Source organism: Artemia franciscana, chromosome 19 (genome assembly GCF_032884065.1).
Source record: "Artemia franciscana chromosome 19, ASM3288406v1, whole genome shotgun sequence".
NCBI lineage: Eukaryota > Metazoa > Arthropoda > Branchiopoda > Anostraca > Artemiidae > Artemia > Artemia franciscana.
The window spans coordinates 7,681,945-7,697,408 of record NC_088881.1 but is presented as its reverse complement, the minus strand read 5'-3'; the positions used below and the strand labels follow the sequence as shown (position 1 = coordinate 7,697,408).

Sequence of the window (15,464 nt, the reverse complement as noted above, 5' to 3'; positions counted from 1 at the left end):
TTTTTCATCGCGTTTCTCAAAAATTTATTAAGAGCATCTCTATAGTTTTTATAAATTCTAGTGCGAACTGGATCATTTTCATTCCTTATTGAATCCCTATATAACTGGTCTTTCTTATTTATGCACCGCAGAAGACTAGGTGACAGCCTTTACCTTGTACCTTATTATCTTTTTAGGTATCTTTTTCCTTGACCTTGTCCGATTCATTATACAAGTTTTACTCGAAATAGAGATCAATGTATCATAAAATCTCTGAAAACTTATATTAATATCTTCTAGATTGTCAACTATATAATTGCAATCAACATTAGAAATCTCTTGTTTAAACTTTTCTAGGTTACTCTGGTTGAGCAAAGGTAACATACTCATTTTTAGTCAAGGGCCTTGCTGCCTTGGGAAACAAACTTTAAAACTTGCCGAAATTCCAAAATGGTCAGAAACATCAGTAACAAAAACCCATGGATCTGAAAAGTTAGAACTTGAAAAAATATTATCAAGTAGCTTTGTCGTTAAAGTGGTAACACGCGTACAAATATTAAAGTGGGAAATAAACGATATGACATGCAAAGCTGTAGGAAGTCCATAGGAGTATTCGAATTCATATCATTAAGGTCAATATTAAAGCCCCCAAACATGAAGAATAGGTGCAAACCAGTAGGTAGTTTATCCAACTGTTCCTCCAAAATATCCATAAAGGCCGGTATAGACCCAGATGGTGGTCTATATAGTACAACAACATAAAAATCTTTTGGCTTAAGCCTGAGCTGAAGGATAAGTGGCTCAAACAACATCTCGTGATACAGCACTAGATCACTTCTTACCAAAACCTCGATATCGCTCCGTGTATAAGCTCTAATTCCTCCATGTTGTCAAAATTGACGATTCCTTTGATAAAGTGTATACCCTGGAATATCCAAGAGAGCAGAGTTATGCTCATTTAGCCATGTTTCTGTGAGACAAATAACCTGAAAAACGGAAAGTTCGTATATCTCACTTAAAAATTAAAATATGAATTCAAACCCTGGCAGTTAAGGTGGAAAATTCTGAGATCTTCAGAATCACCACCACTATACCTGGACCACAAACCATCTTTAAATAGGTACTTTAAATTACAAGAAATATATTGACCAGCAATCCCATTGTCATAATTCCGGTGGAGCTGCTCCGTAAGCATACTACCAAAATCCACAAATGAAGCTTCCAAATTTTTAAGACGGCTGTTACCTGGGGTGCCACGATCACCATCAACCATCTTCATACTATTTTAAAAAAAAGTAATATCGCATCACCTTCACAACAAAACAAAAACAAAAAAGAACAAAAAAACAACTAAACAAGAACAAAATAGAATATAATAAACAACAAAAGAATGACACTTTCCATCTCGGAAAAAAACAAACAAAAAAAGAAACAGGCCGTATTTGGTTTGTCCGTAACGAATCCATAAAGATAACCTAATAAAAAGAGATTTATAAACACCGAACTCTTTCCCTTTTAATTTTTTCGAATTGCTTAGAATCAAGAAACGCGCTTGGACACTGTCCACCTTAATTTTAACGAAATTCGTGGAACAGTGAATGGTGGCAACTTAACAGTTGCCACAGTGAATGGTGAGAGTGACAAACCATCTACAATCACCTCGGAAACCCGAGATGCAGCCTCATTCAAGGGGACATCATTAAGGCCCCAAAACAGCAAATTGTGCAGCTTGTCCCGATTTTGTCAACAAGAGACTGGGACACGACCACATTCATTTCCTTATTGCATTTCCTGCTGGGCTCAAAAGCCCAGCTGTGACTGGGCTTTTACAAAACTTTGCAGAGCTAGAACTTTCGATTTCACTGTTGCAATTTCATTGTCCTTTCCACTGTTTTTATTTTCTAGCACCATAACACGACTGTTAACTGTACCCAAGTCATGCTGAATTTCAAGTACACTCTGCTTTAGGGTTTCCAAGTTCACATTAATAGATAGGACCATTTCCAAAATTAAATATAAAAAAAAACAAGTTTTTGAAATGAAACTAAGGAGTGACATTAAAACTTAAAACGAACAGAAATTTCTTCGTATATGAAAGGGGCTTTTCCTCCTCGACACCCCGCTCTTTACGCTAAAGTTTATTATAAAAATGAAATTTGCATATTAATTCTTTTTTTGGCTAAATGGCTTTCTCTTAGTTTTTATCAGACGATTTTGAGAAATAAGGGGTGGGGAAGGAGGCCTAGTTACCCTCCAATTTTTTGGTTACTTAAAAAGGCAACTAGATCTGTTAATTTTTAACGAACGTTTTTATTAGTACAAAATATACATAACTTTAGCTTAAGTAACAAACTTTTATATTCTTATATTTTTGATTATATATATGAGGGGGTTGGTCCCCTTGTTAATACCTCGTTCTTCATGCTACATCTTGCTTTGTCCCAATTCTTTAAGAATGACCCCTAAATCAGAAAGGCCGTAAAATAAATAGTTGAAATTACATAAAAAAATTTTTAGCATCAAGAGCGAAGTATTTATCTCCTCCTAAATACCTCGCTCTTTATGCTAAAGTATTATTAGAACCCATAATATGCGTAAAAATCTCTGGTCGTTTTAAGTTTTAATGCTTCTCCTTACTTTCAACTGAAAAAACTTTTTCATGTTTATATTTTCATTTTTTTTTAAATAGTAATGCTGGAAAATCCTGCGCCCTTTTCATTGAATTTCTCTTCCCCCATGAAATATTCCTTCAAGGAAAGATCCTCCCATATAGCCCCCTCCTCTGAACCCCACACCCAAACCAAAAAAATCCCCCTGATAACGTCAGTACATTTCGCAGTAACCATTACTGTATGTAAACATTGGTCAAAGTTTGTAACTTGCAGCCCCTCCCCCAGGGACTGTGGGGGGTACGTCATCCCCAAAGACATAGTTATTATGATTTTCGACTATGCGAAACAAAATGGCTATCTCAAAATTTTGATCCGTTGACTTTGGGGAAAAAATGGGCGTGGGAGGGGGCCTAGGTGCCTTCCAATTTTTTGGTCACTTAAAAAGGGCACTAGAAATTTTCATTTCCGTTAGAATGAGCCCTCTTGCATCGCTCTAGGACTTCTTGGTCGATACGATGACCCCTCGGAAAAAAAACAAAAAAACAAACAAATAAAAACGCACCTGTGATTTGTCTTCTGGCAAAAAATACGAAATTCCACATTTTTGTAGATTGGACCTTGAAATGTTTTCTACAGAGTTCTCTGATACGCTTAATGCGATGGTGTGATCTATGACTTTTAGGGGGTGTTATCCCCTATTTTCCAAAATAAGGCAAATTTTCTCAGGCTGGTAACTTTTGATGACAAAGACTAAATTTGATGAAACTTATATATTTAAAATCAGCATAAAAATCCGATTCTTTTGATATATCTTTTAGCATCGAAATTCCGTTTTTTAGAGTTTCGTTTACTATTGAGCCGGGTCTCTCCTTACTACAGTTCGTTACCACGAACTGTTTGATTTTAATGATATTCTCTGCAGTCGTTTTCTGGCAGTCCGTATTGACACTTGTATCCGAATTACTATTAGAATTCATAACCGGATTCGATAACTCAGCTTCTCTCCGATTGCGTTTGGGTCTGGCTTTCTTTCCTATTCTGACTTTATCAAAATATTATAAGTTACCTACCTTTGCAAAAACTTATTTTTACCCACGCTAGTTTAGAGCGTGCAGTTTGCATAAACCGTTAAAAGGACATGGCTAAAACCCAAATCCGGATTCCTCAGGGACTATCTCGAACGTAGAACTAACTCCTTTGTATCCAAGATTATATTGTAACAATTAATCCAAGCAATTATCACGATATTATCTATATATAAAAAAATGAGTTGTTTGTCTGTCTGTTGACTGACGTCATGTTTGTGTGTCGACTGACGTAATGTTTGTTGACTGACACAATTACAGACCGGGACACCGGGACACAAATGACGACCGTGACACCGGGAATACAAATGACGAACGGGACACTCAAAGAGAAATTACAGACTGGGACACCGGGAAACAAATAACGACCGGGACACAGGGAATATAAATGACGACCGGGACACAGGGAATGTTCGATTGGAAATCACCATCAACGAAGCTTAAGGGCAATCATTAGAATAATGAGGTATAGATATGAATACGGATTGTTTTCCCCATGGAAAATTATATGTTGCATGTTCAAGAGTCGGTAAACCTGACAATCTATTTATATGCACAGACAATGGGACAGCAAAGAATATTGTATATTCGCAAGTATATATATATATATATATATATATATATATATATATATATATATATATATATATATATATATATATATATATATATATATATATATATATATATATATATATATATATATCTATATTCACAGGTGGGACACAGGGATACAACTACAATGGCGCGTAACTAATATGGCGCTTAACGACTTACGCGCGTGAAGGGGCTTGGGGGGACGCAAAGTGCCCCCACCAACTAGGTGTTGGGGTGGCGCGAAGCGCCACCCCAACAGCTAAATGCACATAAGTCTACAACATAGCATAGCGACCGTTGTATCTGGGCAAAAGCAGTCAGACAAGTTTATCCATTGACTGCTAAATGTGAACTGTGAACTAAATGTGAACTTTTACGCTTAAGTATTTTTAGTAATTTCAACTATTTATTCTATGACCTTTGTGATTAAGGGTTCATTCTTAAAGAAGTGGGACAAAATTCAAGCTATAGATTAAAGAGCGAGGTATTGATGAGGGGGCGAACCCTCTTATATACACAATGAAAACATATCAATATAAAAGTTCGCTACGTAAGTTAATTCGTAAGTTACTTATATTTATTACTAATAGAACGTTCGTAAAAAATAAAAAGTGCTAGTTGCCTTTTTAAGTAGTTAAAAATTGGAGGGCAACTAGGGCTCCTCCCACAACCTTTTTCTTATCAAAATCGTCCGATCAAAACTATGAGAAGGCCATTTATACCCCCCCCCAAAAAAAAAAAAAAATTAATATATAAATTTCATTTTAGTTATTCATGTACGGTGAGCGAAAATCAAAATTTGCATGAAACCAAAAACGTTCAGAAATTAAATAAAGAAGAAGTTTTTTCAACTGAAAGTAAAGAGCGACATTAAAATTTAAAACGAACAGAAATTATTCCGTATACGAAGAGAGTTGTCCCCTCCTCAACGCCTCGCTCTTTACACTAACGTTTTTTAATTCTTTTAATAAGTAGAGATGTGACAAAGAGTCAAACTTTAGCGTAAAGAGCGAGGCGTTGAGGAGGGGACAACTCCTTTCATATACAGAATAATTTCTGTTCGTTTTAGGTTTTAATGTCAAACCGTACTTGCAGCTCAAGAACTTGCTTTTTTATTTAATAAATATCAAAATCAGAAGGAGCCTCAACAAGCTCAGGTAAGGGTTAGGCAATTGCCGGTAGAGCTTGATAACTTTAGTAGTAATATCATCCGGGCCTGACATGCAAGTGCCTTATGGGGTAGAGACAAACCTACATATTTTGAACACATTTAAGGGCTCAATTCTCGTTTATTTCAAAAAGCCGGGCCCAAATAGGGCTCGTAATCCGGATCAGAAGGCGCTAGAAAATTAAATGCAACAGTGGTTTTCCCAAAAGCAGAGAAATAAGCCGCTAGCTGACTTGACTCAATAATATCTCTACCGGATATAAGCTGACCCTTGATTAAAAAGGTGGATCTAGAGCAAAATATTGGGGGGAGGGCAACATGACAAGAACGCCAAAAATCGACCAAATTGACAAATTTATTTTAAAGAAAGAGTAAAAGCGAAAAAAACAAGGAACTAGGGCACCAGAAAAATATCTCTCTATGGAGGAATTTATCTTGAAGGAAGAAAATTTCCATGAAGGGGCCGAAGCATTTTCTAGCATTATTTAAAGCACAATGAGAAAATAAATCAAAAAAGTTTTTTTCAGTTGTAAATAAGGAGGAGCCTAAAAACCTAAGACGAACAGAAATTATTACACATATAAGGGGGCTCGTCTCCTCCACAATACCTCACTCTTTACGCTAAAATATTTTTAGTAATTTAAACTATTTATTCTACGGCCTTTGAGATTCAGGGGTCATTCTTAAAGAATTGGGACAAAATTCAAGCTTTAGTTTAAAGAGCAAGGTATTGACGAGGGGGTAAACACCTTCATATACATAATAAAAATATACAAATATAGAAGTTTGTTACGAAAGTTAATTCGTAAGTTATGTGTATTTATTACTAATAAAAATGTTCTTAAAAAAATAAAAAGTTCTAGTTGCCTTTTAAGTAGCCAAAAATTGGACTGGGCCTCCTCCCTCACTCGTTTTTCTTATCAAAATCGTCCACTCAAAACTATGAGAAAGCTATTTGGCAAAAAAAGAAAATTATTTGCAAATTTCCTTTTAATTATTCATGTGCGGTGAGCCAAAATCATATAAAACTTAAGACGAACAGAAATTATTCGTATATGAAAGGGTTTGTTCCCCCTCAATGCCTCATTCTTTACGTTAAAGTTTTCTATTGTTTTAAAAAGTAGACTTGAGGGAAAGAGTCAAGCTTTAGCGTAAAGAGCGAGGCGTCGAGGAGGGGATAACTCCTTTCATATACGGAATAATTCCTGTTCCTTTGAAGTTTTAATGTCGCTCCTTACTTTCAGTTGAAAAAACTTCTTTTTTTTTTATTGGAAAAAAAGCCAAGACAGATAGTCAGAATGAGAGGTGAAGCTGGCATAAGCCCTTTTCAGGATTGTATAAAAATGAAAGTCATTTTCACTTGTTGATGCATAGTCAATCATCCGTCCATCAATCCTAGAGCAGAGCTAAGATAGACAGTCAAAGAACTAAGAGATGAGCCAGATTTTTGGGTTGGCTCATGATGGACAATATTCGCTAAAGCCGCTCAGTTAGAAGTACTTCAACTAAGATATTTTAAGAGAATGTTAGGCTTGAAGGATTCATTTAGTTCAGTGGTATTGAAAGGAGATTTGGGGCTTTTCACTTTAAGGAGTGGTAGATTGGTTAAAATGGTGAAATATTGGGAGAAAATAATTAGACTACCTAGAGTTCGGCTTCTTAAGTCAGCGTATTCGGAGAGTTTGAAGGACGGTAGACGAAATTCGTGGGCAAATCAGGTCAAGAAAATACTGGACATTTCGGGCCTTTCAGAGATGTGGAATGAAGGTAAAGGACCAGTGGATGGAAGCGTTTCAGTATGGAAGGAAGTTCAGCGAATCCTAAACGACCAAGAAATCCAAGAGTGGCAAACTCATAAGGGCCAATCGGTGTCTTTGAGGTTTTACTCCCAAGCTAAAGAGTGTTGGGGAGAGGAAGTTTATTTTAAATTTGGGTTGAGTAGGGAGGACTTGAAGAATTTGTTGTTGCTAAGAGGAGATAGTTTAGATTTAGGTATCAGAAGAAAATATTTGGGAAAGTTCAGGCAGGAGGCAGGCCCCTACTTTTGCCCTATGTGTGGCGGGGGGAATTAAAATTTAGTTCATTTTTTATCCGAGTGTGAAGAGCTGTCTGAGTAACGGAAGGAATGTTTTGTACAAGTGTTGGGGAGTGAATGCTGGTTAAAGGAGCGAATGGCTGAGAGGAATGAATGCTATTAAACAGTTGTGTAAGTTTCTTCGGTTAGGGATTAAGCATAGGGAATCATGTTTAAGGAGTGTTTCTGAATTCATAAAGTGTTTGAAAGTTTGTTTGCTTGTTTAAATTGTTTTTCAAGGTGTTTGCTTGTTTAAGTTGTTTGTAATTAGGTGCTTGTTTAATGTGTTTGTTATGGCCTGCAAACTTTTTTTGCAAATAAATCTTATCTTATCTATCGACTGGAATAGCATGTGAAACGGGGTACTAATTTTGCTTGAACTCACAGGCAAACAAGCGACACCTAATAGGCTTGCCCTCTTAGAGTCTCAGGCGGACTACCGTATTTTAGGATGGACACCTGAACGACTCGTCCCCTGGACGGGCAGCTGAACGGGGAGATTTATAGTTTTCCAAGTGTTTTTTTTTTCTTAGTTATCAATTCTTTCACGCATATTGACCAAAATGGCCATCTCAAAATTTTTCTCGGACAATTTTGGAGAAAAAGAGGCGTGAGAGGGGGGCTAGTTACCCTCCAGTATTTTAGGTCACTTAAAAGCTCCATTTTTCTTAGAAGAAGAAAGTATGGAACTTTACACTTTTTTAAAGTTATTTGCAGGGCTCTTTTTTGAATGGGTAGAAAGTTATGTGTCTCATTCCAGGAGATTCTAGGGTGCCCAATCAGACGAATAGATTTAAGATAAGGGCGGAAAAAGGCAAGTATAATTCCCAAAGGAGTTGGGGAGTTGGGAAACCAAATATATTTGGGAGCTTAAGAGGAGATATAGACACATTAGCCTTATGGATAATACCTTTAACCTGAACATTATATTTTAAATTAGAAGAAACTATAATATCAAGAAATTTAGGAAAATACGGAACTTAAGAGAATTTGAAAGAAAAAGCAACCATCTGGCCATTTGACATCCTATTTCTCTTATTAGTGCTTTCACTGATTTCCCATCGATGCCCTTTTCAACAAAATTACCAAGTAAGGGCAATTTTCACGAATATGGAAGAGGAATTTCATAGCCCCACAAAAGAAAGAGGGAAAGCACCATTTTGAAAGCGTTCCCTCTATAAAACCTCTATAAATTCTGAATAGCCCTAGAAACGGATAGTACTAAAGCTTTAGCATAAATTAATATTATAATTAGCATATATATTATGTTTATCATACATAACTAACATACATTATAATTATTATAAATATTTTTAAAAGTCGCATGAATCATTATTTATGATTATAGCTTATTTAAGATAAGATAAGATTTATTCATCACGAAACACACATACAATATTACATTTTACTATTTCCCCAAAGGCTCTTTGGCCTGTAAAAAAGGGGAAAATGAACGAGCCACTTACTCAGAGAAGAAAAAAAAAATCACTTACTCACAGAGAGAAGATCAAAAAGGAGAAGAAAGGAAAATATAAATAAAATAAAAAACTATAGAAAACAAAACTAAATAGACTAATAGATTGAATAGACTAAATTAATTATGTAGATCTGTAGATAAAATAGACTCCAATGAAATAATAAGGAAATATATATGCATACATACACGCATATACACATATAAAAAGAGATAAAATAATTTCTAAGAAGCCAATGAATTTTTAATAATTTTTTTGAACAAACCGAATGAGTGGCACCTTCGAGCTGATTCGGGCAACTTATTCTATAAAATATAACTCGCAATTAAAGGATTAAAGTCTGACCTTACACAAGGAGTAAAAGGAACTTGAATATGATTTTCGGTATTGCGAAGCTTATAATTATTCTGATCAGAGGTGAAAGATGGCTGAACACTTAGGGGACGGGGGAGGTCACCATGAAGCTGAGAAAAAGTAAAACATGCACATGACAGAATATACTGTGACTCGAGATCAAGTAATGGGATAACGCTTGAACGGTTAGTTTCCTTAATGAGGTTTCTAGCTTTATTATAAACCTTAGAAAGGGGTTTAACAGTGAAGGAAAGGTTGACATCCATACTATTGGACAGTAGGAAACGTAAGATTTGATCAAGGAGTGAAAAAGGATTTCCAAGATTGATCCAGGGAAAATATGTTTGAGTTTCCTTAAATACCGAGACTCCTGCATATTTTCATTTTAATCAAATCAGTGTGACGTTTGAGAGACAAGTTTTCATCAACAAGAATGCCCAAAAAGTGAACATATCGATCTTTAGATCTGTGAATTATCCCATTGGGCTGATAAATTTCTGATAACTTGGGATAAATCTGAGAAACATACGAAAATATAAAAAAATTGGATTTTGAATAATTTAGGGTAAGAAAATTAGCATCAAGCCATGGAATTACTCTCTCAAACAAGTATTGCAAGTTTAATCGAAGCTCGGATTCACAGTTTCCTGAAGTGCCGAGTGTGCTGTCATCAGCAAAACAAACAAGGACATCAGAAGATGGCGAACTATAGCCGGCACTATGGGCAAGGGAAGGTTTAGGATGACAGAGTCTACAGCAATGAATAGGTTTCTGCTTTTTTACTGCGTAAAAAAGATCATATAGCACTGGCCCTAAAACTGATCCCTGAGGGACGCCAAAATTCACTTGTGATTGACAGAAATTAAATTGTGGATTGACAGAAATTAACCTATCATTCAAATAAGATTGAAACCAAGAAAATACATTACCCCTAATGCCAAAATGAGACATCTTCGATAGAAGAATTTCATGGGTTAAGGAATCGAATGCCTTGCGAATATCCAGGAATATAACAGCCGGAATTAATCCCGAATCCAATTCAGAATATATAAAATTCAAAAGGGTCACACAGGCATGCTCAGTGGAGTGCTTCATTCGGAAACCAAATTGAAAATCATGAAGAAACTCTTTAGATTTTAGAAATTTAAGCAGACGAGAAAGCATAGCCTTTTTGAAGATTTTACTAAATACTTATAAAATTGAAATTGGTCGATAATTTGCTGGATCATTTCTTGGTCCACCTTTGTACAAAACAATAATCCGAGCACGCTTGAGAGGATCCGGAAAAACCCCATATTTAAATGAAAGATTAACAAGTTTTGTAAGAGACACAACTATTGAAGAAAGAATAGATTTAACTACCTTAGTAGGAATAGAATCTGGCCCAGATGAAGATATGTCTTTCAAGCCATTAACAATTTTAGTAATTTCAATTTCTGTTACTGGCTCTAGAAACATAGACTTAACACAAGACGGCCCGAGGTAAGATCTAAAGTTCGACTTAGACCGAGATAAAGTAGCTGTGGAAGCGATATTATTACCAATACTAGCAAAAAATGAAGTAAATGCTTCTTGGACATTAAGCTCACCCTCTACAGTCTCATCACCAATGACCAGACTCATAGGTAAAGAGCTATATTGAGAACCAGGTTTAAGCACAGAACTTATTACCTTCCAAGTTTTACGAATATCCTTATTACACGCAGCAAAATTATTTAGATAATAGAGAGATTTGGCTTTCCTACACAAGGAATTATATATATTCCGGTAAATCTTGAATTGACAAAGACGAATAGCACTCGTTGAAAGTGTAGCGCATTTATAATACCTCCAGAGATTATTTTTCCTTCTCCAGCTTTTGAGAAGTTCAGATGTCATCCATGGGTTTAGAGGAATAATTCTTTTAGACCTGCGATTAGAAGGTGGTACTTTACAAATGCTAAGAATAGCCTCTTTTTTTCCATAAAATGACTCAAATAAACAAGAAAAATCCTTGTCATTATCAAATAAGCTCCACGAATTTTTCGCTAATTTAGAACCAAGAAGAGATAAATCATTCTCACCAAACCTAATAGAATAGGAATCAAACACTTGAGCCCGGTTATTCCTTCCCCGATTAAAACTGAACCGAGAATATATGAGAAAATGATCGGAGATATCAGTGACTAAAATTGAGTTTTTCTTCAAGCAAAGCGTAGAGAAGATATTGTCAATCAAAGAAGCTGTAACATTAGTTACTCGTATGGGGATGGATGTAGTTGGTAGAGTTCCTGCGGCAAGCATGGTTGAAAGAAAATCAACTGAAGCCGAAGAATTTGAATCCATCAAATTTATATTAAAGTCACCCATTATGATCAACTGACACGGACGTTTCAATATTAAGTCAAGTATTTCCTCAAGATTCCGAAGAAACAACGAAACCGCGCCACTAGGAGAACGATAAATATTGTCTATGATTAGATCAATACCATTAACTCTAATTTCTATAAATTGTGACTCAAAGCTACCTTCAAAATTCCTTGATAAGTCATCCCGTAAGCAATAATGCAAATTACTAGATATATACATGGCAACACCTGCTTTAGCCATCTTGCAGCGGTTTATATGTTCCATTTTGTAGCCATGGATATCTAATAGTATTTCATTGCCAGAATCCAAAAATGTCTCGCACAGACCAACAACATCAGGTTGTCCATCCGAAGCAATTTGTCTTAAATTATCTATTGACGAGGAAAGACCCTGAATGTTAAGCTGAAGTGCAGTCAAAGAATAATTTCCTTTGGTAACCTCCTCTCCCCCGAATTCCGAAACATATTTACTATTACAAATAGGGCTTATATTAATCGGATTTCGATGAGCCCGAACCACAGAATTATTCACAATACTAATTAGATCAAAAGGATTATTTTCAAGCTCGCAAAGGCGTCTCTCACGACTTAAAATATTGACAATAGCAGGTTTTACTTGGAGTCAATTTAAATCACCAGATGAACAAAAAAGAAATCTTTACCTAAATCTATTACGAAATAAAAACCTGTCAAAGGATTATAAACACATAAATAATTAATAGCACAGAAAGTACTATCGGGATGAACCATGAGCATGGAGAAAAAAAAATGAAACGAAATAAAAAGAAACTGTAAAAAAGAATGACTTAGGAAAGGATACGCATCAAGAAAATATTAACCAGTCACATACTAATACATTCATGCAAATAATTTATTTTGCGTATACGAGTTTCACCAGGAACTTTGGCTAGAATTTGACCATGATCAGACCAAACACTTCTTGGGCCAAAGGTGCTACGAGCCACGTTGAATAGATCCCGACGCTTTTTAGTTAGGTTTTCTAAAACAAATCCACCTGACTTTGCCAACTTACTTTTTGCTGCACACTTTACGAGCAGTATCTAAGCTTGAAAATTTTACTAGAACTGGGGCGATTTTCACATTCTCAGTTTGATTAGCAGGCATGCGGAATCGATTAGCCTTTAAGAGGTCCATTTCCTTAAAATCTTGCAAGGCCATTATTTGTGTTATCACTCCATTCAGATTTTCTCTCAGTTCCACATTGGGGTTTGGTTTCACACCGTAGAAAATTAGGCTATCAAGTAAGGCATCCTGCTCTAGTTGGTCAAACTTGTCTTCTAATTTAGAAATTTTATTTTCAAGCAAGTTCACTGCATTATAGTTTTCGAAGGGTTGTTTCAATTTTTTCAAATTTGACATTATATTCAAGGGAAATCGAATTATAAACCTCGTTCACAATATCTTCACTGATAATTTCAGTGAAATTATCAGCTCGGCGATCTTTCATTGTAGTTGATACGACACGAGAAATATCATTCATTAGGTTAGACTTAGTGCTCATTAGTTCCTCTTGAGTTTCATTTATTATTTCTTTTAAAGTTGATGCTGCTGCAGAAGTTGGAGTTAATGGTGCTAGGCTGGAGTTTCCCTTAGTTTTAGCGGGTAGTGATAAGTAGGACTTACTTAGAGTCTTGAAAATATCAGGGGATAAGCGCTGCTCTTCAAAAGCCTTATTTACATCTTTATCTGTCCTCGCACAAGCTTCTTTAAAATGGTCATTCCAGTTGCAGATGTGTGCTTCAGCTATTTTATGCTCAGAGTGGGTACCATAGCAAAAGACTAGATATCTAGCTTGATTTGGTCTTTGGTGGTTTTAATAACTACTGATGGCCATAAGGGGTATCCGTGAAATGAAGCTAGGACAAGATCAAACAGTTTGTATTTTGCCATTTTACGATCTTCAATCACAATGGGGCGGGGACACTACAGGTAACAAATTTCAACAACAGAATGTTCCAATTTGCCGCCTCAAAAGTACTCACGTTTGTAATATGTGCTTGGTTATTCAAGTTTGGTTATTCACGAGGTGCTTAAATACTCATATTTGCATTTATTGTCATTTTAGGATCGATTAATATTAAAGAATAATAAGAATAAAACCTTGGATATTTTGAACAGAATATGGAAATAAAAAACAAAGAATTTGAACGGCTAATTTTATGGAGGCAGCGCTTTAAGGGCTGACTTTTTCATGGAAGGTTAGCCAGATTTGGCTAATTTCATTTGATATTCTAAAGCTTTTAAGGTCGGAATTTTTCATGGAAGGTTAGCCAGATTTACTGGCATTGAGTAAGAAAATCAACTAAAAGCAAGGAGCAATATTAAAACTAAAAACGAACAGAAATTATTTCGTATTTGAAGCAGTTTTCTCCCTCCTAAATACCTCGCTCTTTGTGTTTGACAGTTTGTCCCTATTTCGTAAGAATAATTCCTGAAGGCTGTTTAACTAGAAAAGAGAGATTTCTTAAAACTACTAGGAACTTCAGCTTGAGGAGTAAGATATTTAGGAGTTGAGCAACCCCTTCATATATGATGTAATATCTGTTCGTCTTGAGTTTTATTTTTGTTCTTTACTTTCAGTTGAAAAAACTTGTTTTTTATTTAATTATTGAAAAAATTTAATAAGCCGAGCTAAAAGATTAATTAGCTTACATATCATTTTCTTACGAGTTGTAATCGAAACAAATGCGTAATAAAAAAATAGAAGGTGATAGATGAACTACACAAAATATTAGAAATTTTTTTTACTGTCACAACAAGAATGAGTATAGATGAGAAATTCCGTCATTAGAACAAACAAGGAAAGGAAATTATATTTTGAAAAAGCAACGTCTAATGTTTTAATTATTAGCAGGTAATTATGACATCCAAAATGTATCAAGTAACAATCAAACAGTTCGTGGTAACGAACTGTAGTAAGGAGCGACCCGGCTCAATAGTAAACGAAACACTAAAAAACGGAATTTTGATGCTAAAATATACATAAAAAAAATTGGATTTTCATGTTGATTTTAAATATATATATTTCATCAAATTTAGTCTTTCTCATCAAAAGTTACGAGCCTGAGAAAATTTGCCTTATTTTGGAAAATAGGGGGAAACACCCCCTTAAAGTCATAGAATCTTAACGAAAATCACACAATCGCATTCAACGTATCAGAGAACCCTATATTAAAAACTTCAAGCTCGTATCTACAAAAATGTGGAATTTCGTATTTTTTGCCAGAAGACAAATCACGGGTGCGTGTTTATTTGTTTGTTTTTTTTCCCCAGGGGTCATCGTATCGACCGAGTGGTCCTAGAATGTCGCAAGAGGGCTCATTCTAACGGAAATGAAAAGTTCTAGTGCCCTTTTTAAGTGACAAAAAAATTGGAGGGCATCTATGCCCCCTCCCACGCTCATTTTTTCTCCAAAGTCAATGGATCAAAATTTTGAGATAGCCATTTTGTTCCGCATAGTCAAAAATCATAATAACTATTTCTTTGGGAATGAATTACTCCCCCACAGTCCTTGGGGGAGGGGCTACAAGTTACAAACTTTGACCAGCGTTTACATATAATAATGGTTATTGGGAAGTGTACAGACGTTTTCAGGGGATTTTTTTTTTGGTTTTGGGGGTGGGGTTGAGGGGTGGGGCTATATGGGAGGATCTTTCCTTGGAGAAATATGTCATGGGGGAACAGAAATTCAATGAAAAGGGCGCAGGATTTTCTAAAAGTACTATAAAAAAACAATGAAAAAATAAACATG

At 35.6% G+C, this 15,464-nt stretch overlaps 1 protein-coding gene across 1 annotated transcript in view; it reads left to right on the top strand.

Moving 5' to 3' along the window:
* The window catches only part of LOC136039650 (putative inorganic phosphate cotransporter), a 9,895-nt gene extending 7,971 nt beyond the window's left edge, over positions 1-1,924 (top strand). Inside the window, exon 5 of the mRNA XM_065723552.1 lies at positions 1,517-1,924. Coding sequence (XP_065579624.1) covers positions 1,517-1,924 — 408 coding nt within the window. The remainder of the gene's footprint in view (positions 1-1,516) is intronic.
* The last annotated feature ends 13,540 nt before the right edge of the window (positions 1,925-15,464 follow it).